General features: G+C 44.2%; 1 protein-coding gene across 1 annotated transcript in view; it reads left to right on the top strand.

The window, feature by feature from the left end:
• Positions 1–962: 962 nt before the first annotated feature.
• The window catches only part of BRINP1 (bone morphogenetic protein/retinoic acid inducible neural-specific 1), a gene marked incomplete at its 5' end in the record, with an annotated part of 26,454 nt that continues 683 nt past the window's right edge, over positions 963–26,733 (top strand). Inside the window, 6 exons of the mRNA XM_010191251.1 lie at positions 963–1,153; positions 6,134–6,303; positions 7,591–7,696; positions 13,929–14,165; positions 19,548–19,770; positions 26,136–26,733. The exon at positions 26,136–26,733 is cut by the window's right edge and continues 683 nt beyond it. Of these exons, the coding sequence (XP_010189553.1) occupies positions 963–1,153; positions 6,134–6,303; positions 7,591–7,696; positions 13,929–14,165; positions 19,548–19,770; positions 26,136–26,733 (1,525 nt within the window). The remainder of the gene's footprint in view (positions 1,154–6,133; positions 6,304–7,590; positions 7,697–13,928; positions 14,166–19,547; positions 19,771–26,135) is intronic.

Here is a 26,733-nt window from a genome sequence, read left to right as displayed (position 1 = left end):
TCCTAAATCTGCCTGCATGTCAGGTTCTCTGCCAGCACAGTGGGGTTGCCAGTGCTGGGTGACACACACTGATAGAAAGTGCCACGTCAGTGCCAGGTATTGTCATTCCTGTTATTCAAATGAAATTTTTGTCTTAAACCCAAGTTACAGGAATAAGTGAATGAAAAGTGACAGAGAAGCTTGTGACTTGATTATCTGGGAGATAGCTTAAGATAGTGCAGGTGCGTGGTAGGAAAGCAGTTATAAATAATATCTTTTCCTTTTAAGAAGGCCTTGCTCAATATTTTTTGAAGGACAATTATGGGTTTCTCATCTTTTAGGTGTTCAGCTGGTGATGTATTTCAGAGGACTGATTTTTAGATAGAAGGTGTGCAAGGTTGTCTCTAGGCATTTTCCTCCATGTCGTTTCAAAATGAATACCTGCAACAAAGAACTGCTTTTGCAAACATTAACTTTATTTTCTTCTCCTAGTTACAATCACTTTAAGAGAAGGGACTTGAAAATCACTTTATAGGTTTAAAACAAAACAAAAAACCACCAAAAACCCCTCCATTTTAATCCTGGCCTCTGCTTATATCAGCTCTTTTGCTGACAGAAACCAGCATTTGCTGCTTTATGGAGAGGTGTGAAACCCCCAAAGTGTGTGAGGGTGTCAGGACCAGTCTGTTTTCTTTGTAGAGAAATGCAGCCCTCTGCCAAACATCTCTGGAGACTGAGGCTACCTCCTCATCAGTCCAGACCCTGATCCTCAAAATGTGTTGTTATTGTGCAGTAATGTCTCACTTTTCCTCTTCTCTTCCCCCTACCCTTCTGTCCAGCCTTGTGGCCTCACATCTGTATCCATGTGAGGGTGTCCAACAGGATTGTCTCCCTTGCCATCCTCCTCCCTTGCCCTCAGTGGCTCTCCCTACCCCTCCAGACTCAAAGCCTCACCCCTGTTGTGTTCCTGTGTTGTCGCATAGGGAGTTTGCCCGTTGGAAGGTGAGGAACACAGCCATCGAGCGGAGGGACCTGCTCCACAACCCACTGCCCCTGATGCCTGAGTTTCAGAGGAGCATCCGCCTCCTGGGCAGGAGACCCACCACGCAACAGTTCATCGATACCATCATCAAAAAGTACGGCACCCACATCCTCATCTCTGCCACCCTGGGAGGTAGGTGGCAACCAGGACTGTTTTCTTATGCAGGTGTTGGTGTTGGGGTGGCAAAGGCAGTGGGTAGCACCTGCAAACCTTGGCTGTGCTGCATGGAGGTACTACGGAGCTGGGCTGCAGCTCCCTCAGTCAAAGCCCGTCTCATCATCCGGCGGTGTGAAAATCCCCTGAGTACCAATAGCCTTCGACAATGAATTCACAGCGCAACGCATGTGAGTGTGGCATCTGTGAGAGGTGTGCGCCAGTGCTCCTCTGACAACAGCGTCTGTGTGCTGGTGTGCGTCAAGATAAACATGCTTCATTTAGCTGGGGAGCCTGTCTGTCATCCCTGTGCTTCTGTCCTTTATTTGACGATAGAATGTGTTGAACCCTCCTTTTTTTTATTTTTTCCTAAGAATCAAACCAAAGCATCCTTTTTTGCTGGAACTGGAGGGATTTTAAAGAGCTCCAGGAAAAGGGAGTTCAAGGAGCTGGGCAGGGAGCGTGCGCAGCAGGGGGAGAGATGACTGGAAGGGCCTGTGCTGAATGCATAAGTGCCAGCAGTAACATGGAGCAGACTTTTGAAAAAAAATAGTTAAGTAAAATTCAAAACGTATGTGTGAGGATAGCAGAGAGGTGATGACATAAGACAGTGCTGTGAGGCCATTAACCCATGAGCGTGCACTGCTCTTGGTGCTGCATAAACATTTCAAATACTGAGTATTGAAAACAGGAGGGGTGAAGATCAGCAGCTCCTCTTGATATTTGCTGCTGATTTTGTTTTTCTCACTTGTATTATTTTTGTCGATTCTTTACCCCTTTGGGTGTGCATTTAAATGTCTTTCTTTTGAGGACTACTATCTGTAAGAGGGATTCTGTGGTGGTAAAGGGTCTTAATTTTAGCACAGAGTTTGTTGCTGTTGCAGCTTCTGATGTTCCTGACCTCCAGCCTTGCCACATTGTGAAGTTTGTTGCGAACTTTGAGGAATTTCTGGCCATCTGTCTGATCCCAAAGCATTCTGCAGACACTGGGATGAGGCGTAGATGAGAATAGTTGTGTGCATATGATTCATGCACAAATTAGGGGGTAGGTAAATTGGCGTGGTTCCACTGAAGTCAAATGGCCTCTCGTGTGGCAAATGTCCTTCAAAGAACCTCAGGCTGCTCTTCCCATGCAAACACTCAAACCGCTTGCTCCATCAGCAAGAAATGTGAGAGAAAACAGGTTTCCATGCACTGAAGAGTATGAGTGACTGCCTGCATCAAGTCTTAATGAAATAAAGTGTGAAGATAAACTCCTTTTTATTGAGGAAATTTGCTTTTCAGGATCATATTTTACAGAACCCAAACCAGCCAAGTAAGAATCAAATAAAGTGTTAGGAAGCTTTTTTTGTAGGTTTACTTTTCTTTTCATTGACATGCCTTTTCCTTCTTGCCCCTCACATTCGTGGAAATTCAGAATAAGAAAGACCTTTGATGCTAAAATATATTTTTAATTTTGCCTGGGTGAGGTTGTGAATTATTCACAGGGGCTTGTTTCTTCTCCCGATTTTACAACACAACGGTTTTAAATATGCAGAGGCTTGTAACGAGAACTGGTGTTGGAGAGGAGTGCTAAACGCTCCATCAGCCCAGAGCATGGTGAGCAATGGTAGGGGAGAAAAGAAGGATTTATCTTGGCAATTGCAGTCCCAGAGAAAATGTAGATGAGGCTGGGCATGCATTATGCAAGGAGGACACACTCTAATCACAGTCTGTGTGCTCAACAAGACTGCTGGGATATAAAACCAGACATGTCCTGGCACCTTTGCTCTCCCAAGACTTCAGATCTCCTCAGAAAATTGTCAAAATTTCTGCTTTGTGTTACAGTTGTTTGTAATTTAGCCTGATCTCTTATTAGGTTGCAAACAAGTGACAAACACACAGGAAATAGTTTTGCTTTCAAATGCCATCTGTTGCATGGACCCCAGGAGGCTGGGTGAGGGCTCAGGCCAGCCCACCTGAATCCAGCAGCGACTTACACACCTGGCCACTTGAGGAACAGCTCTGGTGCCTTTCAGCCCATGGAGCAGCTGGGCTCTTCTGGAGTCTGATAAAAACCAGCCCTGCTCCAGTTTAGTTCTGACAGAGGGACTGGTGAAGGGTCATTTTGAGGGCATCCTTGCTCCAGGATGGAGCACACAGAGCTGAGAGCCAATTTGCAGGAAAAGCCCTGAAGGAAAGACAACTTTGAACATAGCACCCGCTTAATAAACCAGAAATTAAGACTTAATAATGCAGCAAAAGTCTATTAACCTCTCTTGATCTAAGGGCTGCTTTCTCACGTGCACTCTCCATAGGGATGCTGTGCTTTTCCAAGTCTGCACACATATACACAGAATAGGTCTTCAGTAACATTATTTCTGCTCAGCACACTTCACTCCTAGGGATGGTATTTGTCCCTCAGGTGAAGCATCAAATATCTTGAGCTTTATATTCCTGGTATTTTTCCTCTTCCTCCCAGTGGAGGGGTCCAAACACCTCAGGGAGGAAAAAGGACAGGTTTTGTGGGGAAATCGCTGATCTCCAGTGTCCTGGAGCACAGGTCTCTCCTGTCTGATGTCTAGGAGCTGTCTCAGCTGCTCATTGCCTGCTTCAGGTTGACTAGGGACCAAAAGCTAGTGTTGGATCTCCTAGTGATCTGAAACCAGTGTTACTGCCTGATGCAATCCAACCCATGCTTTCCAGTTGCTCTCTGTCCAAGGGATCTCCAGTATCAGCTTTCTTCTCCTCAAATACACCAGTCTGGACTGATGTGTTGGGTTTCTGTGAGGGGTTTTTATGGTTGTGGTGGAGGGGTCATGGAGATAGTTTCTGTGAGAAACTGGTAGAAGCTCCCCTGGCTCCAATTTGGTTCCTCCTGTGATTGAGGCAAAGCCAATCCGCGCCTCTGCTATTGATCTATTTGAGAGGTATGGTGCTTGCCCCTCCAGCCTGGCCAGTTTGGCCTCAGCTCAAACTCAATCTCTGCTCCAGCTCCAGCCCAAGAGCTGGGAACTCTTCAAGAACTAGCAGAAGAAACCTGCAGTGGAGGGAAGAGTGGGATGGGAGAGAAACAGCTGGGGTTGATGAAGAAAGGAGGAGGTACATACACTGGAGCACAAGTTCCCCTGCAGCCTGTGGACATGACAGGGTGACAGCCTGCAGCCCATGGAGAGGCAGTGGTGGGGCAGAGGTTGATGTGAGAAGGTGGCTGTGCCTGAAGAGGTCATGACTCCAAGAAAGGTCCATTCTGGAGCAGTTTGTGGGGAAGACTGGACCACGTGGAAGGGAAGCCCATGCTGGAGCTGTTCTTGAAGAAACTGCAGCCGTGGGAAGGTACCCAGAGGAGTTTGTGGAGGACTGTCCACATGGGAGGGACACCACGGGGTGCGAGGAGTCCTCCCTACCCCTGAGGAGAAAGGAGCAGCAGGAACAGCGTGTAGTGATCTGACCGCAGCCCTCGTTGCTGTCCCCCTGCACAACTGGGTGGGGGAGGTAAAGACACTGGTAGCAAAGCTGAGCCCAGGAGGGTGGGGGAAGGTGTTGAGTTTAAGAACTGGCCATCTCTCATTATTCTACTCTGAGAACTGCAGCTAAGAGAAGAATTATCCCAAATGCCCCTCTCCCTTCACAGCCTCATGCCATAGAGGCTCATGAAATGTAATTAATGGTAATGGTGATAAAGGAAATTAAAGCTGGTCATTTTCTGGAGAGAGTGTCCTTGTGACAAATAACAATGATGTTACTGTTACTGCTACAACTTTGATGGTAGTCAAAGGATGTTACGTTATTTTTAACAAAATATTAGAGAGAGTTTTACATGCCAAACTTCTCCACTTAACTCCTGTGAAGCCAATTAAAATATTTCATCTGATCAATTCTTTTGATAAAAAAATATTATCTTTCCACCAAAAGCTTCCATTTTTCATCTCAAAGCCAAAGGCTCAATTCTCAGCATATCAGTCGCTTGAAATACTGAAATCTAATAAAAATATTTTGATTTTCAGCCAGAGTATTTCTGTTTTGTTTTCAGGCATTTGGCTTCCATAAAAGCTGGAATATTTCCAGGGAGAGCAAGGGGGGGAGTTTACTGTGGGGTTTTTGCATGTATGCAATAAAAGAAATTATTTGGACAAATCAAATTATTTCAGCTAATACGACTTTTTAAGAAAAGTAAGAGCTTGTAACAAAAAAAAGAAGGCAAAAAAGAAGAGCAAAGTATTTATTGGCCTAAAAAGTGGTGGTGCACTTTTTTGACCATGCTATCTTTGCCAGAGGCAATGTATTCATCAGTCGTTCATCTATCAAATTAGAACAAGTACTATTCCTTTCATTAACAGAGCTATGTAGAAATGGCATGTTCCTGCCCTAGGTATCTATTATCTTCTCCTATTAAAATCAGAACTTCAGATGTTAAGAATGCAGACTGGCACTGTACCTTTTTACTCCTATAATGCCAGCCTTATGTTAAGAATGAACTGGCTTTTAATCTGGCTCTTACAGCACAAAGTGAACTTAAGTAAATATTACTTCTCAGCTTTGTGTCCTTTTCATATAACTTTTGTTAGATTCAGGTTTCTGCTAATGTTTAGGATGTTTGGTGCTATCAGATCTTAACTGCTTCACTCCCAGAAAAGCATTCCTCAAGTTGGACAAATGCTTTGAATCCTTTCCAACAGTTGTGGTAAAGCTATGCTGGCTAATAAATGCCCCAAAATGTTATCTACTCAATTCAGTGGAGCTGATCTGCAAGTGCAGTAGACCTGGCCTTTCTGGCTGAATAGAGGAGGCTGATATTTACTGCACTGAGGTTCTGGTGCTGGTGGGGGAGGGTGGGATCATTTTAGAGTGCTTGAGGTGTTGGACTTTTCTTTCTTCAGGTGCAACTTGTGAAATGTTGCAATCATGTGTCCCTGTTAAAATGACCTTACATGGAAACTTTTTGGGCCTTACTGAAATCTCCTTTTCTTTCTGCTGCAGGAGAGGAGGCCTTGACCATGTACATGGACAAAAGCCGCCTCGACAGAAAGTCAGGGAACGCTACCCAGAGCGTTGAAGCACTGCACCAACTTGCTTCCTCCTACTTTGTAGACCGTGATGGCACCATGAGGAGACTCCATGAGATCCAGATCTCTACCGGAGCAATCAAGGTACCGTATCGTGCCTTGGGAAGAGAAAGACGATTATGCATCCTTACCAGTACTGTAGGGATTTGGGGCTGGACTTTGCCAGTTCAATGTGATTCTTTTTTGATCACAAGTTGTTTTGTTTCTGTGCTGATTTCCCAGGGTAAATTGTTCACTTATGGACCTTACAGAAAAATTTATTTCCTCAGGGTCAGTAATATCTGAATAGAGGTGGGCATTCAGTGTGGTGATGGAAATCTCCACTGTTTGTGGCAGTGACCTCTGGAAGGAGAGAGGGAAAGATAATGCAGCTTGGTGATGGAAGTTGGAAGGGAAAGGCAGGTCTGAGAAATGGGCAACCCTGTGCAACCCAGAAGTATTTTCCTCTTGTGGTGTAAGACTGCTAGACATCTCTCAGATGAATTTACTACAAGAAAAGGTGAAAAACCCAGTGTGGCATTACTGAGGCTTCTGAAATGAAACGGGCTGAGAGACAGCTTGGGGGTTGCAGCAGGAAGGAAGGTGGAGCTGCTCAGAGCATACAAAATAGGAAAATGGCTCTGCAGACAAAGGCTGCCTTCTCTGAAAGCAATCATCCTGTACTGGGGAGGGATTTTATTGTTGCAGAGTTCACTCCAGGGAAGGCAGTGTGGATGGAGTCATCACTGTTAGCCATTTCTGAAAGGTTTCAGCTCTTGTTATTGTTCTGTGGTGTCTCATGGCTGAGTCTGTTCCCTTCTGGATGGGGAATCGAATTGAGATATTGAAACAGTGACAGCAGATAATCACTCTTTGTGAATTCAGGAAGGGCAGCTCTCCCCCATGGCTGGAAACCAACAGCAACAGCACTGCGGGTCATCTGTGCCTCCATCTATCCTCGGCACAAGGATGGTGTGTGCATATGTTGTGGGAGCACTAGGCACCATCGCAGGCTGGCAATCCATCTTCGTGTCTTGCTTTCCAGTAAGAGAAGCCAGGGAATAATTTCTCTGCTGGCTTCTGATGTTCTCCAATGGAGCTCCTCTCTGAGAAACATCAATCTGCAGGACCTCATTGCCAAGCCCAGAATAACATGCAGTACCATAAAAGAAAGCAGATACAATTCACTCTCTTTTTTTCAGCTTGTGAATGTGCCAAACATTAGTCGCGTCTGCCCAGTGTGGGGCATTTTTTCCCCAGTTAGGGAAGATGCATTTTGGATTGCACCAGCTGGTGACAAGGGGATGTTATATTACAAGATCTGAACCTGCCTGGGGAAGATGTGCTGCTGCGGTCAAAGGAAATGCTCTCTCTTTTCTACCTTCTCCATAGGTAACAGAAACTCGGACTGGCCCCCTGGGCTGTAACAGCTACGACAATCTGGACTCTGTGAGTTCTGTCCTTCTGCAAAGCACTGAGAGTAAACTCCACCTGCAAGGTATGGCACAGGGAAAAGGGAGATGGCAGTGCAGGGCGTGGAGTGGGGTGTGAAGTGGGAGAGGGGTGGCCTTGTTCTAGCCTTTTCCCCTCCTCTGTTTGGTGTGATTGCTGTCTTTGCTGTGAATTCCTCAAAGCAGGATCAGTGGCTTCTGGTGGCCTCGTATGATGCTTAGCACAGGAGAGCCAAGGCTTGACAGGGATGGAGCTAAAGGCACATGAAACTGCAGATTGGACCTCAGTGAAGTGTCTGGGTGTCCTCTGCCATTGAATTTTGATGGGCTTCTGTGTATTATACATTTATCAGTATAAATAAATGTCACTTTTCCATTAATACTGAAGGGACATTCTGTCCACGTCTCTCTTTGTCCCTCCCAAATTGCTGATTTGCATAAGAGGTTTTCAGATCAGCTTTTGGGACTCTTTCTAATGACCATAATCTTTGGGAAAAGTCACAGAGGTTTTATTTGGATGCTAGAAGCCATGGCTTCAGTCCCAGTTGGGAAGCTAGTCCAGAAGTCAACAGATAGAGGTCATGAATGAATTAATAAATAAATACATGCTGGTTAGCAAGAAGTCAACTTCAGTAGAAGGAGAAAATTCACTGGACATGTAATTTGCTAGGGCTATTCCCAAGGTTTCTTTTCAAAATAAGGAAATGTGGGATTTAATTGCTCATTTGCCCAGATGGTTTTATTTCTGGAATCCTTGTACTTGCACAAATTTTAATTTTTCAGATGAATAGGCTACATTATATCTTCCGCTTTGAGTATAATTTGGCAAGTGCTGTTTTAATCTTGGTTTCACAGAAACTGGGTTTCATTTACTGAGTCATGTTGCGGATGTATTATTATTGTTGTTATTATTTGCCTTTAAAAATAATAGGCAGGTTGTTTTCACTATTCCGGTGATTATCTAAATCACTGAGTTCTGGTTCTTACCTAATTAACAATAAACAATTTGAGACTTTTTATATACTGTGATGATGGCTGCTGGTAATGAATACCCAAAGATGATACATCAGATAAGTAGGTAAACAGCTAAATAAGCAGGCAGCTTGGTTTATAGGCAGATGAACTGGTAAGCAGGTAAATCAATAGATCTCTGTTGGTTATCTGATCCTACAAGAGGAGAGAAAAAGCAAGATATCTGGGAGGCAGAGGAAGAGGGAAATTTTAGGAGAGAGAGGGAATGTAAGGTGGATGCGGTTGTGATTTCTGATGGAAGCAGAGGACCTCAGGGATCAACCATGTGTGGGTTTCATGGAGCTTCATGACATAACCCAGTGCAGAGAGGGGCCAGACCCAAGTGAGGGAAGACAGTGAGGGAAGGGAGGAAGGTAAGAGCTCTTCCTAAGAGAATGAAGTGACCTTTAAAGCTACACCTGAGTGTTTTCCACCTAATCTGGAGTGCGGTTCTTGGGATAATTACCCAGGATCCTTCCTCTGCTCTGAGAGGCCTCATTAGGAATTAGTCACAGGGCTCCAGGTAATGGATTGTGACCAAGTCTCCTCTGATCTGATTAGCAGCTGAGCATGAGCTGCTGATAGAAATCCATGTTGCTACCTTCATGTCACTCTGTCTCTGAGGCCAGCTCAATAAAAGAGCAGCATCTTTGTGATGGGGAAAATTTCTGTTTCAGAGCTTGCTGCCACCCAGTCCTCACAGTCGGGGTTTCAAAGATTTGCCCTTTAGGAGGTGCAGTGGCTGGACCCAGAGCTATGCTTTCATGCATGCATGTAGGGTTTGAGAAGGTCAGATTTAGGGGAGGACCTGGATGTGCATACAGTGCAGGGTGTCTGGTTCTGCACCTGTGGTTACATGGCCAGAAAAACACCACTAATTCACAAACCTGTGTCTATGTGGACCCAGCATCCATGTTTATCCATGTCAGATGCCAGCAAATATAAGGGGTATGTATACCAGTACATTTATCCCATTAGCTCAGAAGGTTTCCCTTTTTCCCAGCACTACCTGGGGGCAGGTTCCCTGTCCTGTGTGTGGGGGTCGCTGTGTGGGGATACAGCCTCCCCTCATGGGACCGGGAGGATGCTGTTGTGGGCTAGGATCTGAGGTGTCTGCACTTGTTTGCACTTCATATCCTCCTGTCCCTGCCACCAGCACAAAACTGTCCCTGCATCTGCCTCTAGCTCCAGCATGGCTGAGCTGCCTGGAAAAGGACTAAAGCAGAGCGCAGGAGGGGAAGATGCTCCCAGCTCTGTAGCAGTCTACTGGGAAACAGTAGTTTGTGTTCCCTGGAAAAGTGTCCTAGGCTGAAATTTGAGAATTTGAGTGGGGAAAAAAAGAAATGTTTCAAAAAGTTTTCAGAAATTAAAATTCCAGAGACATATCTTCTTGGACAGTGTGACAGTATATGTCAATATTGCAACACGGCACTATTTCAATAAAGCAAAATCCCACTGTCCTATTCTAAACATTGTGACATTAACCGGGAAATATTGCATATTATGTAGTGTATGTCAAATACGGCAATAGAATATTAAAACTAAACATTACAATTAATGTTAAAGTATTTGCCAAGATGGGCAGAGCAGTAATGACAACACAAAACCTTTCAGCTTTACAGTGAAACAAAATGAGGAAGTATGAAAAATACATTTAGATCTTTCCCTGTCAAAAGTGCTTTTGGAGTCAACATGCTCTCACAAAATGCTTCAGTGAAACTGCATTTTCAACAGCGAACTCTTCTGTGGAAAATCTTTCAAATAGCTCTAATTTAGAGCTGGGGAAATTTACCTCTTTTAATGCAGGAAGCCTTTTATATACAGTCCAAAGCCAAACACGAATAGGTGAATTAAGGTAGTGTTCCCTTGTCAGACATTTCATATTCTGCTGGTACTTATCTAAACCAAACCTATATAAAATCTGTGCTGCTCTTAATTTTTAAAGAAGAACTTTATGCTTTATGGAGTGGCAGAATTCTTCTTTCTGATCAATAAGTTACCTTCAAAACTAAGATTCTCCCTGACACTTGTCACCAGCAAACTCACCTTAAAAATGATCAGTCACACCTGTGCTTTACTGACAGCTGTAACCAACTGAATTTCAGCAATATTTAGTCACTGAGCATGGTATGGAACTACATATGAGTGACGGAGCAGGGTACCAGGACTGAGTGAGATGTTACTGGTCCAGTACTTGTGAAATATCTTGCTCAGGTCTGGTCATAAATATGCTCAATAGAAAACCAAAAATACTGATATGAATCTGCTCTTGTCTAGGTGTGATGATAAATGTGTGAGTATGTGTGTGTGTGTGTGTGTATCTATATATATATGTTAAAGTACAAATATGAAAGCAGGCATGGTTGTATTTCAGTAGCCTAAACCTGATTTCTTCCACAAGGAAGTTCCTGTCTGGAACATCTCTGAGTCACATATAATCCCTACAGCATGTTTGCAGTTTTAAAGTCAGGGCTTTGCATTCGGTGTGTGCACATTCATGTTTCGATGAGGAGCTGGATTTGTGTGTCACTTGTGTTCTGGTCTGAGCACATATTTGAATATGTGCTACTTGACAAATGCTACAATTAACTGCATGGATTCCAGCAGAACTGCTTACCTGATTGAAGTTGAGTGTTTATGTAAGTGTTTTGTTCAATTGGTGCTAAGTGTACAGGGAGTCTGATTACCTCTTAAACATGAGATTATTTCTTACAAGAGAAGATTATCTTGGAAATTTTTTTTTTTAGACACCATGAGTTTTATGGACCAAAAGCAAGTATCCTCATAAGGCACTCTGCAATGTTATGTTATGTTCTGGAGAGTACAGGTTATTCATGTTTCTGCATGTGCAGATATATGACAGATGTCCCTTGCAAGCGCTTTCTCTGAAACTTTAGTTGCTTTTTTTACCCCTCTCCCCTCCAGGAAAACTTCTTCAAAGCCAGTATAATTTGTAGTTGGGACAAGATAGCATGTCAGTGTTGTTATCCAAGTTAAATTTCAAAGAGAAAATATGGTGAACTGAAAAGCCTGTGGGCATTTGGGCCTCATATTCAAAGGTTGGAGGCGCAACCAGGGTAGGTTACTTCTCCATGAAGCAAAAAGTGGAAAGATTTGTTCATGGGACTTGGACCATGAATAAACAGGGTCAATGCACACCAAGAAGCCCAGCCCTGCTCTCCTGTGAGCTTGCAGGCTCAGTGAGTATGGCAGCTTTCAGGCTCTCCAAGGCTCTTTTGTAGATCTCGGTTCCCCAGTTCCTTTCCATCCGGAAGGAAAGTCTTGGAGTCTGGTACGTGGGAACCATCCCTAATGTCAGTATGAAGGTTTGAAAATGGACCATTCCTCTGTGGTGGTTAATTCAGATAAATCCCTAAAAGAAACTGAACATCAGCCCATCCTGAAGACAACAGTAAAAAAGCTGAGCTTCCTATTGAGAAATGTCTCAGGAATGTCCAAAGGGACCTCGAAGTGCTGACCTTCATCAGACTAGTTCTGAGGTGTTTGCAGGGATGCTGTAGGCTGTGGTCAGCTCCCTGCACGTTCCCTCCCTTCCCTGCAACAGCACAGCAGAAAAGGCAGCAGTATCTACACAGACACAGTGCCTCCAAATGCTGAGCTTGAAATCCTTCCTCGTGCAAGCGTCACGAACATCTTCTCCAGCTGAAGGTTGTTCTGCCTTCATTCCATCTGGCGGCTGCCACTGCTGCACGCTCGACTGAATGGGGTCAGACAAGGGGGCAGCTCACTGCCACCAGGCATGGTGCTCGCAGAGACACTGCCCTGGCAGCAGCAGGAGGGCAGAGGAAACAGAGGTCCCTGCGCCTTCAACACCCGCCTGATCCCCCCGAGACTTGGTCTTCCAGAGAGACCTTTTCAAGACCGAGATGTCTCTGTGGAACCAAAAGCAGAAGGGTAATGGGGGTCCCTGGGGCACTGCCCGCCACTTTTCTCTTGCCTGAGGTGAGCATGACCCATCGCAGCGATGGGCCTGAACTCCTGAGAGGAGCTGCAGCCCTTCCTGCCCTTCCCACACGGTCTCATCCTCTGAATTATTGTCTTACTTTCATTCCACTCGAATGAGCTGTCAGCCACGGATACAGTAATTCAGCGCAATAGCAACACAAACAGATGGGTAATTGACCCGCATGCCTTCATTACACTGGAGTTCAGCACTGCTGTTCGAGCCATAAACTCCTTTATCTGTTGTTCTGAAATCCCTGGGCCTTTTGCGAGGAAGGCGAAGCGGACCAGGTTTATTGCGAAATGGGGAAGTTACTGTTATCTCTGCCTCGTGCACTGCAGATGCTGACCCTGTCTGACAGCAAGGGTACTTGCCAGGTAGAGGGAAACAGCTGGGAATCCTCGGGGACATCTGTAGGGAGCCTGGAGAAGGACACGATAGAAAAACATGTACACTGTACGCTGGGAAAACGCTTAAACTGTTATCACGTCCTCTGGTACCTGAGCAAGCGTGCACCTACAGTAATGCCTGCACAGATGGATGGATGCACAAATGCTACGGAGAAAGAGACATGGGGATAGGTCTCTTGGCTAATGTAAATCTTCAGAGTACTGCTGAAATCATGGGCACTAAATCCATTTGCACTTTTATAGGATTTGGCAAGTAGCCTTCTTAGCAGGGAGAGAGCTGAAAAGACTCAGGTACCCAGCTCCTGTATTCATGCTGTGGGAGCTGGGCACTTAACTCTGCAAGGGTCTTTTGTAAATCCCTGCTTGTATTATTTTCCTTTCTTCTGTTTTCCTTTCTTTCTTTTCTCTTTCAGTCTGTAGTTTCCTTGTTTCTGTTGTCCCAAACCTATTTAGTTTCTCTCAAAACAGGTCAGAACACCACGATGCTCCTCACTTGCAAACTAGCATTTGGTTGCAAAGTATAAAAAAGTCCTGCACCTGAGAATAAAGGAGGTTTTGCATTCAGGTGCTTTGTACTCTTCTGGGATCCAGGGGTGGGACGAAAGGGCTACCTGAGTTTTGGGGTGGGGGAAGTTACTTGTCACCCTCCTGTCATATAGCGGATAGGCTTTGCTCTCAGCTAACTCACGACTTGCACTGGAGACATGCAATTTCTACTCCACCTTCCTTACTTGTGACAGCTCTGAGAGAAATATCCCAGCAGCTTTTAATTCCTCAGCATCACTTTCCCAAGCTGTTAATGAAACGGGTTTTGAAAAGAAGAACAGATACCCGAAGTGACTATTATTTCTTTTTTTTTTTTCTTCACATCCTTGTCTCTTGTTTCTATGCCAGGTCTCCAGATCATCTTCCCGCAGTATTTACAGGAGAAGTTTGTCCAGTCTGCCTTGAGTTACATCATGTGCAATGGGGAGGGGGAGTACATCTGCCGGAACAGCCAGTGCGGCTGCCAGTGCGCGGAGGAGTTCCCGGCGTGCAACTGCCCCATCACCGACATCCAGATCATGGAGTACACGCTGGCAAACATGGCCAAGACCTGGACAGAAGCCTATAAAGATCTGGAGAATTCAGGTAACTGACGAAGATGCATTTTCTGATTGATTTACTTCAAGCAAAACATGTCAGATTACACTAGTTATGAATCTTTTCTTCCCTTAATATAATGTTACAGTTTGGATAAAAAATAGAGGATATTGAACCCAAAAATATGATCTTAGTCTTGAGGGAATGCTTTTTTTTCCTTTGTAGACATCCAGACAAAAACACACGTCTCACGTAATTCTATGTATAAGTGAATATTTTCCATGAAAGTGTTTGATTAAAAATCTGATTTTTTGTACTAAACCAGCTCAGAACGTCTCTTTAATAGTTCTACAGAGAAACCTCCACAATATGAATGATGCAGAAATTGCTTTTCAGATTTGCATGAATGATTTATTCGGCTTTGGTGAAAGGCAATTCACAGAGAGAGCACAGGCCAGATGACACCTCATTTGAGACGGAGAGGAGGAGGGAAAATGACTTCTCTCTCCTACAGTGCCGATGTCTGCTGGTGTGAACATTTCTCTTCTCTCTTCGCTTTCTTCCAGTGTGTCGCTGGGGATGTCAGCAGAGTTTGTCCCATGTTGATGCTGGTAACACCCATAGTAGGTGTGCAGCATCGCACTCAAGGGCTTGAGGTAGGAAAGAGCAGTATTATCGGTGCAATTAAATCCTTTCCTTTAGCAAGTGGTCCGCTGACCCTGCAGTCACACAGGCACTAAGCAGGACTTACTCAAGAACTTCTTACCCCTGTGCTGCCTCTCATTTCTTAGTGTTAGCCAGTTACTTTCCAATGCATTTTCTTTAACGATTGTCATAATTGTCCAGATTTCCATGTTAGGAGATAAAACTATGAAGGAGTGACCATCTAGCTTCATTCAAGGAATTGGAGAATTCTTCTTCAGTAGTCTTCCTGGTAGCAATTTCCTTCTTCATGTTGAAAGTCATCTTAATCCCATTTAATGGCTCAAATCAAGTGGCCTATGATGTTTCCTCAACGGGCTGTTGAGGACTGCTTCACACTTCAGTATCTGGACCCTGCTGGCGTGTCTGCCGCTGCACAGATTCTTATGTCCAACTCACTGTCAACTTGGTGCTCAGCTTAGCAATGTCAGAGTAGCTGTTGATGGCCCAAGGCTGATGACCATCTTGAGAAGAGCCCCCAGTGTACTCTGGGGATCCACAAGTCTGGGGCAGTTCCAGGAGTAGGTCAGTGGTTTGGAGAGGTCAGTGGGTTTCTGGGAGTTCCTGTAGCTTCACAGATGGGCTGGGTACATCAGGACAAACCTGAAATATGGATTTTGGAAGCTTCTGCTAGCGCAGCACTACACAAATTGGGATTACTGGCAGTGCCTGCCAGCACAGCTTTGCTACTAGTTGAGTGTTACTGGTTCTGGTATGGGATCTTCACACAAGATGCTCCAGAGCCACATGTTGGCCAACACTCATCAAACCCCTTTAAGTTCCCAGGAGATCCAACCAAGACACTTAGCAGGTGAGAGCCCTGTGGGGAGAGAAGAATTACAGTCCCACAGCGATTGTTTTACTGTTACATTCTGTGCTTGTTGCACTTGATCAAAGCAAAGACTGTGGTAGATAATTATATTTAGTCTCCCTTCCCTTGAGACTTCAACAGTGGAAGGTGTTTTTCATTTGCCGTGTTAAAGCAACACATTGCAGTGCAATTCTCTGCCGTGCTGTAGCCATATTCCACCCAGGACTGGAGGCTTTTCAGGGCTAGATGGGAGTGATTATCTTTATGTTTAAAGCTGCTGCCTCTCATTCATCACTTTGTTGCATCATGCGTGAACTTATCCTTTGAGATGAAAGTTGCTATCACAAAAGAACGTCGTATTAGTATTTTGCTGCTTTGTTTTAATAGCTATTCCCAATAACTACAGGATTTTCTTCATAATGAACAGCAGAAAAGAAATCTCTAATGACATCTGAAGGCTTTTCCAATAAAGTGGGCTGAAAGGCGCACGAGTGCTCTGAAAGCAAATACCATTTGCACAGGAAGCTGCTCATAGTCTAACAGATCTATATTCTGTTTCTGATCTGTGTTGGGTTGCTATGTCAATTTGAAAAAATCGTGCGAGGCAAACCAAGAGTTGGTGTGATTTGGGGTAGCATCTTCAAAGTCAAGGAGGCTGCGGTGAATTGATGCTGCTTTAAATCAGCTCAGGAGCCCTCTCTTCATCCCGTGCTTCATTGCTCATGTGTAAATTGAGAAAAATAACACTGCCTTATTCTTGGCGTTTTAGTATGGCTGGCCAAAGAACCTGCATCAGAACTGTGATTCTGGATTTTAAACCAGCTTTTTGATTAAAAGTAATGGGTTTGTTGTTTGTTTGTTTGTTTGTTTTTCAGTACTATTGCTTGCCAATGAAAATGTGATTTTTATTTTTTTTTTCATTTTTTCTTTACCTGAAAGGACAAGCACTGGGAAAATGACTGTTTCATCTTTGAAAAAGATGTTTGACGTGGCCATTTGGCTGTGATGCCACCATTCTCCAGAGCCCGGACCCTCTGCCCTGCCCCAGCTGCAATGATGAGTCATTGCCTTGGGACTGCCTGCAGGGGCTGGGTGACTCTGCAAAAAGACGTGCCACATTGCATTATGGGAGATGTAGTCCTAGCTATCAGCAACATTTTCTGTGTGGATAAATAAAAACAAAAACAAACAGCCTTATTAGTTAATCGGAAATTCTCAGGATTAAGAGTGAACTATTCCCAGAAAGACTTAGCACAATGCAGCCACAGTTTTGGTTGGAGCCTCCAGGGATAATTAGAAATAAGCATAAATAAATAATGAAGAAACTATTCTTTCTGGAAAGTATTTTCTTTTTTCACCCCACTTTTTAAAAAAACAGACCCATCCAGCTTTTATTTTCCTCATTTGTTTTTCCCCCAACGTTGCACTGCAGTATCAAAATGTGCAGACTGCACTGAAATTTCTCCCTTACCCGTCTCTATGAAAAATGTAGCACATTCATCATCGGAAGGAAAAGAGCTTGGTCTTTTGCACAAACAGGCTTTTGAGAAAATTGATTTATAAGGGGCGGGAAGCAAATGCAAGGCTTTTACTGCTGAAAGGTACCAGGAGTAATCAGCATGGTCAACAGAAGCAATTATACATGATGATAGTTTCAGAGGACCACTGAACAGGAGAGAATCATTTCTGGGGAGGAGAAGGGCACTGAAAGCAGCAATACAAATAGAGTGAAAACCTGAGAGATGATTAAACAAAAAAAAAGAATCTCAGTTATCTTTGGGGAAGAAAGGAGACAAGCAAATGTCCCATGGATCTTGATAGTGCAGTGATGATAATTGTTTTTATTAGGTGCTCAGTTTCACCTTGTGACGAGTAGGACATGAACATCCATTTCCCATCTATATAATGATGGTACTGACTAATGCATAGATATTCTTTGCTAGACAGTTAAGCATGAACTGCAAGTTGCTGCATAATAGGAAATCTGTTATGCAAATATATGTAAGCTTTGTAGAATAGGCTGTAAATTATCTGGTCTGATTTTTTCCAATAATTATATGGATTATTTCTTTTTTTAAAAAAGATATCACTCTTTACAAGCTTTCATTATTTTTTCCTTTTTTTGGCTATTGTCCTCATTTTTGTCTGAAAATGGAATGAGGGAATTAAAAAAAAAAAGGATTAGGAAAGGAAGAAAAAAATGTAGAGAACTTACAGGGAAAAATGGCTGCATTTCTTGTTGGATACTTTGTGGGGTTTATGGCAGGGCTTTGGTCCACCTCCCTCCAGAAGCAGGACTACCACCAGCACTAGATCAGGTCAGTCATGGTTCTGTCTAGCAGAGTCTAAAATGAGAGATTCTTCAACATCTCTAGGCAGCATGTCCCCGTGCTGCATTACCTCCAAGTGAAGAAGTTTTCCAATAAATCATTCGAACTTCTCAAACTGCAATCTGTCTGTTACTCCTTGTTATATCATCTGTTTGTAATAAGAAGAGTTTCTCTCCTTTGTATTTGTAAGTACCTTTTAAGTGGTTGTAGTCTGCAATTAGATTGCCCCTTGGCTGCTGCTTTGCCAGATTAAACGAAGTGCAGCACCTTCCACCTGACCTTGTAGCACTTGTGCTCCTGGTCCTTGACCATCTTGGTAGCCCTCAGCTGTGCCCTCCCTGGTTTCTCAGCAGCCGTCTCTAAGGGGTTGTCCCAGAAGCTGGCAGAGAAATGCAGGCGCAGCCTCAGTAATGCCAAGAAGAGTGGAGTATTAACTTCCCCAATCTGCTGAATTTAGACCAGTGTGCAGTTTGTGTTATTTCCAGTGAAAATATAGTGTTAACCCACCTTCAGCATGGTGCCCACCATAACCCCCAGGACCTTTCTACCAGCTGGTATTCAAACCTGTAAATATGTGTGGGGTTGTTCGTTGCTGGTGTGGAGTTTTGTTCTTTTTTTATTGCACTGTATTGCAGGGGGTTGTTGGCCCACTCCTCACATTTCTCAAGTCTCAGTGTGTCAAATACAGTTTTCTGGTATCAAAACTTAGGTTATTTTCTACTGAGAAAGTTGGAACCATCTGTTTTTTCCATGTGAGTATGTCCCAGCCTGGTACTCAAGAGTCTAGGCAAGTTAGGAATAAATGAGTGTTCATGAACAGAAACAGGATTTCCTGTTTTGTGATGAAAAAAACTCAGACTCTACATAGTGTTTTTTTCATTATCAAATAAAATCAAGCAAATAAAGTTATCACAAAAAAAATTTAACAACAACGTATTTTTGAATCAATTAGATTTTTTTCCTTTGGCTAACATTGACGTATTTTGTTCTGACTTTAGCCCAGCGAAATATTTTATTTTCATTGTTACATAAAGCAACTCATTTAACTTCAAATGAAGTTAAATGAGAAAAAAGAATCAGAACGCTCTTTTTAAAAAATGAGAAAGCAGGACATTTTAACGCAATCCAAACCCTTCCTCTGGGGATTTTTTTTAAAGCTTTTTTTTTTTCTCCCTCAAAGTGTTTTGACTTCAACAACAAATGGCACTTCAGGAGCAGTTGAAAAACAATTTAAATGAGAACTCTTTAACTGACAATGATTACAGCTCCCTGCTTTTTGTCCATAACCCCTAGACTATAGTCCTGTGCTTCGGGGAATTTGCTCCCTTTCTTTCTCCACCCCATACACATTAACTATGCTGTTTCACCCTAACACACTCTGGGTTACATTTCCCCTGTGGAAGCAGTAGCAGCCAGAATTAGTGGGCTTCCTGGGGCAGAATGACAGACCAGTGAGTTAATGGACATCTCCTTCCCCTGGCAGAGCACTGATGGCCTCATACATCATTGCCTCTTCCCCATCCTGCTAATGAAAAGCTTCGTAACTTTGTTACAGGTCAGAAACCTCTGTATTTCTCTGCATTCCAGATGAGTTTAAATCCTTCATGAAAAGGCTACCTAGCAACCACTTCCTGACCATTGGGAGCATCCACCAGCACTGGGGGAATGACTGGGATCTGCAGAACCGCTACAAGCTGCTGCAGAGCTCCCTGGAAGCCCAGCGCCAGAAGATCCAGCGCACTGCCCGCAAACTCTTTGGCCTCAGTGTCCGGTGTCGGCACAATCCAAACCACCAGCTGCCTAGAGAAAGGTACCTGCATCCTCATTGGGAGCGTGTGTGGCGTGATGGGGGACTGATGGAGTTGAGACTGGGCTTCGACCAAAACCCAACAGCCAAAGCATTCAGATATAGGACGTGCTAACATGGAGGTTTTGGGGAAAACGGTAAAGTCTGGGAGTGAGTTGAAATTTCTAGAGGTGTAAGTAACCTCTAGTACATACTTAAGCATAGTCACACCCTTTCTGTGTGGTCTTATCTACTCAGGTGAACGGCATCCATTTAATCTGTAGTGTTCTGCGAGACTATTACAGGGCTGACATCAGACAGCCAAGCAGACCAAGCTGCTTTTTAAGCGGTCTTGCATCATGTACCACAGTCAAGCTTTAAGCCTCCGTTTGCTGTTAAAGTGGACATATGGAGCACAAGATGTTTCAGCCCGTTTCTGAGTTGTGCTCCTCAATGAATATAGCCAGAATGAAAGAGAAACTTTCATTTCACTTGGAATAGATCACATCCCTTCTACAAAATGCAGACGTGCATGGAGCAGAAGCCCAGCAATGCTATTACAGGTGGAGAGAGCAGATTTTCCATTGCAGCTGCAGCACCTATTGATATCCAATAGTCACCTCCTGCTGGCCTCTTTCAGCCCTGACCTATGCCTGACTTTAAGTTAGCTTCAATCATTTTTTGAGACTTGCATTCGTGCATTTTAATAAACATTTCTTGCTGTTTCTTTCTACGTTGTCTGGAATGAAGTAACCTAGAAAATGTAGGAAAAAACATGAATCCCATTGCCTTTTCTATTGTGCTTCTCTTTGAAGGGTCAGGCTAAGTTAACATTTGTAGAGGAACAGTTTTTTCACCTCCTTTACCTAATTATTCAGTCTCAAAGGAAAATAAACTGATTGACTGCTCTGCCCTGTTATCATCCAGCCCCCTGGCCGCTAAGCACACTGAGTTCTCATTTAATCGCTGTGCAGCTTGGGAAACTCTTCCAGGGCTTAACAACTCTTTAATTACCAAGAAATCTCATGTCGCTGGACAAAGACTTGATGGACTTGCTAGGGATGGGAGAAATATCTATTACATTTAAGAGATTATGAAAAAAAAAGTCTGGAGAACTTCCTAAAATTGGCCCATTCCTGCCAATTGGCCGAGTTGCTATAAACAAGCCAACTGGTGGAGAAGCCACAAGTCCATCCAGGCATTATTTTGAGTTGTACCACGACAACAACATGAAGCAGCAGCAAGCAAATACCCAGCCAAGCGTGTTGCTGCAAAGCATCCAGAAAAATATGTCTTCAGCATTTCTCTTCTATTTTAAAAAGTCAGCCACGCAGAAAGGGAGCTTCCAACTAATACTGTAAAATCTGGGGGAAGGAGGACGAAATGGATGATGGCAGCTGTGTTTCTAACTGACTGATGTGCTTGATATGTTTAAGTCAACACCACCAGGCATATTATAATTTCTTTTCTTATTTGTCATTCTGCATTTGTAGCTAGGCAGAGGAGAGGCTCGGTAGACAGATATGTAATGGAAGAAGTATGCATTTCATCCTTTTCACAGGGCTTGGAAATACTCTCATTTTCTAATTGTTACTGTGCAGAAGGACAGAAGCTTATCAAGCATGCTAATGGCTTTGAAAGGATGGAAAGGTTCTCTAAAGAGCAAGCCCCTCTCTCTTTAATACACATAATAGTAAGCATACATTATATATTCAAAAGCAATGTAAAAAAAGAAATAGGGCTGCAGTTGATTGTCCTCAGGAAAGGGAAGAGGTGGTGTTTCCAAAAGAGAAGAGTTGGAATTTTGGCAATTAGGCTGATTCTCCCTGACCTTTTGCAACAGCTAAGAAAGAAATACGTATATATATACATATATATATTTGCTCTGCACTGCTTTTGTTTGAAAAACACCTCTTTGCAGGCAAGTTTGTTGGTTTAAAAAAGAAACCACTCCTCAGTTGTTAAAGCTTCGATGTTGAATGAGTACTTATAGTTGCATTTTAAAACTCTGGATGTAAAATATAAATAACATCCAAAGGAGGTGGGGGGTTGATACATGTTCTGGGCTCCAGCCAAATTGCCATTAGTTAACAATACATGTCACAGCTGCTGAGAATAAAAATAGCAGTTTTTACTTCACTGTTTCATACAGAAAGTCCAAGAGTACCTCCACAGCAGCCAGTGCTGCTGGGAAAGTGAAAGGTGAATTTGCAAAGAAAAACTTGTTAAATCCCTACCTTTTTCTTGCAATTAAAATAAAAAAAGAACCTATCTTGTTGGTTGGGGTTTTTTGCGTGTTTAATTTCCTTTTTGTTTGTTTGGTTTGGCTTTGTTTTGGAAAGTTTCATGTTTTTGTTAAGGTTTTGTTAAGTTTTTTATTATGGTTGGGTTTTTTGTGTTTGGGGTTTTTTTGGTTGGTTGGTTTTGGCAAGTTTTATGTTTTTATTGTGGTTTTGTTACATTTTTTGTTACGGTTTGGTGTTCTAATCAGCTCAGACACCATCTACAACAAGGCTGCATCTCTGTCTCAAGGGACACTCATCAGCCTCTTCCCCTCCCCAGACCTGATTAATCCTGAAGGATGACAAGTCAGGAGGAAAGAGAATTATTCATCACCTTTCCGTATAACCTGACCTCTGCTTCTGATCTAAAAGCCCACCGTTGGCCTGCAAAACATTGTTTTTGTCACAACAGATAAAGAGCGAAACAGCTCCGCATGATTGCCTTGCTCCCAGCATTGCCAGGGGACTGCGTGTCCCCAGTGAGCAACAGCAAGAACACTCTGCAGAATAACTCTCACTCACGGCTTTGCCTGCATGTCATTTTTTACAATTTTCGTTTGGAATGCTAGATCTTGAAGTTGAATGTAAAACTGCTTGGCAGTGACCTTTGAGGACATAGTTTTCCTTTTTTTAAATTTCACATGCTCTGGTACTTTGAACTGGCAGAGGTAGCAAACATTCGGCAAAATAACTTTTGCAATGGTATTAAGAGTTGCAAGACAAAATGGGGTAATTTATACCACTTTTCCACTCTTTCACTCTACCACACTTCCCATTGTCATGTTTGTAGTCGATGGCCAGCTCTGCCCTGGATTCTGCATTTTCATTTAATTATGTCCTTTACCGCTGCCATCAGCAGATGGTGGGTAGCCGCTTCTTTTTTTTTTTTGTCCTACTTGTGTCTTTGCTGAATGTTAAGACATATACACACACCCCCAAGAAGAAAACAAAACAAAACTCAAAATCAAAACCAGCTCTTTCTTGTGATCTCCTCCCATCCTTCCACCACAAAGTTGATTTGGGGAACAGGAACATGTTTGGCTTTTTAAAATTTCAGTATTTCTTTCATTTCTTTCAATGTTTCTTTCAAATACTTTTTTTCCCAAATTTCTTTTTCATTTTTCTTTTGCAACTGAAAACTAGTTTTGATTGCAAGATAGCCAAGACTCCTTTCTTGTTTTGCTCTTCCAACTGTTACTATAAGAGAAGGATAGCAATGTTTTTTCCCCTTAAACAGAACACACCTAAGACATGACATAGTCATTTGGCTGTGATTTTTATCGTGTCCCCTACTGTACAGCCGGGCAGTCCTTGTCCCATGAACTCCATGGCATTATCAACATATAAAACCTGTGTGGAGCATCAAGGCCGCACTGCACAAATGCACTGGGAATCCTGTGCGTGCATGAAGAAATCAGGAGAGTCACGTTCACTTGCACAGAGCTGGATTTGAGATCCCTGCACAGTGGCTGCTCAGCATGCATTTGGCCATCGTTTTGCGTATGCAGCTGTGCGAGGCTATTGGCAGCTGTACAAAAGTGGTAGCAGTATGTGCCAACAGGCACACCTCTGGTAACACCAAATACCTCATCAAACCCACCTCAGAAACCACCTCTAGTCCTATCAACAGCCGTTACCACCTCATCTGGAAGCCCAGTCCCACAAAAACAATAAATGTGACCCCAGAGCTGTAGAAACCAATGCTGTCCTCACCTCATGTAAAAGGGTAGGGATGCTGAGAGGGTAGATGATGGAGCAGGACATTTATCACCTATCTTCCACCAGCCTGCTGCCTCAACCTTTCATTTTCTTTGTGGCACTGGGCTTCTCCCTGCCCTTGACTGGGTAGAAATTACCAAGATTGGTAATGGGGAGCTAGGGACACAGCCTGGGGCTGCAGGAGATGTTCCCTTCAAAGCAACCTCTGATTTTCACCACTGTCATCAAGCCCAGTGATGGGAAGAGGCAGCATGCAGGAAACTTGCGCTTCCCTAAAGTGATTCCCCCAGCCCAGTGAACCCAGGCAGGCAGTGTGTATATACTGGAGGGTTGCTTTGGTTTTAGTTTGTCCTCCACTTGTTCATCATCCCTCAGCTTCATGCTGATAAGCGATTAAAGGCAAAGAATGAAGCTTTCAAGGAGGCACATGGAGGAATCAAGGTGGGCTCCCAATGCCTTAGGGAGATTGAAACCTGAACTCTGGGTCCCTTGCTAAATTCAGATGTGTTTGGCTGGCCCACCAAGCAGGAACTGCAAGGCTTCAGATGGGGTAAAAATATGTTTGCATTGCTGAAAAAATAAGCAAAACTTCACCTATGAGCAGAAGGCAGACTCAGTCCCCAGGGAGTGGTTTTGAGATCGCTTGTTGCTGTCAGCAGTGTGTTTTGTAGTCACACTGTGCTGTGCTGTCCCCTCCCCTCCATGGCAGAGCTGTCTAAAAACCAGGGGGAGCACAGCACACTTTTTCTAGGGACCAGGGCTGTCACCATCTCCCTCTACAGCAGATATTTATAGAGGCCACTGCCTTGCTCCTAAGCTCCCCAGCCAGCCTTGTCTTTTCCTCTAGCAGGAGAGCTTCTGTTTGCTGTGGATAGAGGAAGGAGACCCTGGCAGCCCTGTACCACAGGAGAAATGTGAAAATCATCTCTTCCCACATCCAAGACTTCAGAATTTTCCTGCTAATGCATTTCCCTTTTCCTCAATCTGTCTCATTTTTCCCTTTCACTGTTTCTTCCTGCTTCTTTTCATTCTGCCTGTCTTCTCTTTTTCAGTTATTGCTGTTTTTCGCTTTTCCCTTTTCTCCATCCCTAGTTCTCCTGCCCCCTGCATTCCTCTCTCATTTTTCCTTTTACCTGCACATTTTCCCCTACTCTTTCTGCTTCTGCTCCTTGTTTATTTCGTTCCTTCCAGCACTTTCCTCTGTTTTACACTCTTATCCCTCCACTCGCTCCCTCCCCCTAATCATCTTGCTGTTCTTTGCTGCCGTATCATTTAATGCCTTCTTTGATACAGCCTACAGCTTAATGATTATTCGGAGGTCAGGCGATGCAGGTGCCATGAATTTCACTAATCCAGCTCTGAGAGCCTCTGTCCATAATCACTCCTCCCGTTCTACCGGGGCTGAATCCTAATTTGTCATTAGCCAGTCCTCTCACTGCCGCGCTACCAAGAACTTTTTGCCCAGAGGAGACAATGAAGTATTCATTAGCTGGGGGGAGGAGAAGAGGGGGGAGCGGCGGCTGAGGAAGGCTTCAGCTGAAGGCTGCTGAGAAAGGAGTCGCTGTGCTGAGACTTCCCAGGGAGGGGGGAAGAGGAGGCACAGCAAGGCAAGGTTGTGAGTGGGTTATATGAAAAGCAGCACTGGGTTACGGTGTCGTTCATTAGGAGCGGTGCCAGGGATGCAGGACACGAAGGTGAGGGTGCTGGTAGAGCAATTATGGGAGTGGTGGGGCTTGGGAGTGGGCAAGTGTGGCTGCTTGTTAAGGGGAGAGGCTGTGCGAGGAGGTTAATTAGCAGCAGATTTTTTTAAAGGGAAGCTGTTCCTGCAACTTTGTCTCTATGCACCCTGACTTCCACCCTCTTTTCTGCTGTTACTCAGCTCTGTACCATAAGCAGAGGTTACTACTGGCTTTGCCTCATCCCATTACAGGTCTGTTTTTGGAGAGTGGAGGGAACTGCCAATGACATAGAGAGGAGTTTTCTCCTGCGGACCTAGAAGCTATGTCTGATAGCACCTCAGGCTCTGGCATGGCTTTATCAGCTCCATTCCCATGGTTGCACTTTGTCACTGCGGGACTGATAGGATCCCTGGCAGGAGGCTGTGCCAGTCTCAGCTCCTAGAGCAGTGTGAAGAGGGAGACTTCAGATGATCAGTCCTATCTTCTAGCTATTTCTTAGAGGGCTTTTGTTCTCCACCAAAGGAGTAAACAGCAGATGAAAGATTCAGTCTCAAAGGAGACTGGAATAGCTCCCAGGTGCCATGGCAGGGCATTGATGTTCTGAGAGATCTGCCTCAGGTAGATCCCAAAAACACTGACTCCAGTCAGATGCCAATGCTAAAGACTATGAGGCTCTACGATGCTAATGCTTTCTTCTTCCTATCTGCAGGACAATACAGGAATGGCTCACTCGGGTCCAGTCCCTGCTCTACTGCAATGAGAATGGGTTCTGGGGCACCTTTCTGGAAAGCCAGCGGAGCTGCGTTTGCCACGGTGGCACCAGCCTGTGCCAGCGCCCCATCCCCTGCATCATAGGGGGCAACAACAGCTGTGCCATGTGCAGCCTTGCCAACATCTCTCTCTGCGGTTCATGCAACAAGGGCTATAAGCTTTACCGAGGTCGCTGCGAACCTCAGAACGTAGACTCGGAGCGGAGCGAGCAGTTCATAAGCTTTGAGACGGACTTGGACTTCCAGGACCTAGAGCTGAAATACCTGCTGCAGAAAATGGACTCTCGCCTGTACGTGCACACCACCTTCATCAGCAACGAGATTCGCCTGGACACCTTCTTCGACCCCAGGTGGCGCAAACGCATGTCCCTCACTTTGAAGAGCAACAAAAACCGGATGGACTTCATCCACATGGTGATCGGGATCTCCATGCGAATCTGCCAGATGCGCAACAGCAGCCTGGACCCTATGTTCTTTGTCTATGTCAATCCCTTCAGCGGGAGTCACTCTGAGGGCTGGAACATGCCCTTTGGGGAA

Source organism: Mesitornis unicolor, unplaced genomic scaffold, assembly GCF_000695765.1.
Source record: "Mesitornis unicolor isolate BGI_N332 unplaced genomic scaffold, ASM69576v1 scaffold3099, whole genome shotgun sequence".
Lineage (NCBI taxonomy): Eukaryota > Metazoa > Chordata > Aves > Mesitornithiformes > Mesitornithidae > Mesitornis > Mesitornis unicolor.
This window is presented reverse-complemented; position numbering and strand designations above follow the sequence as displayed.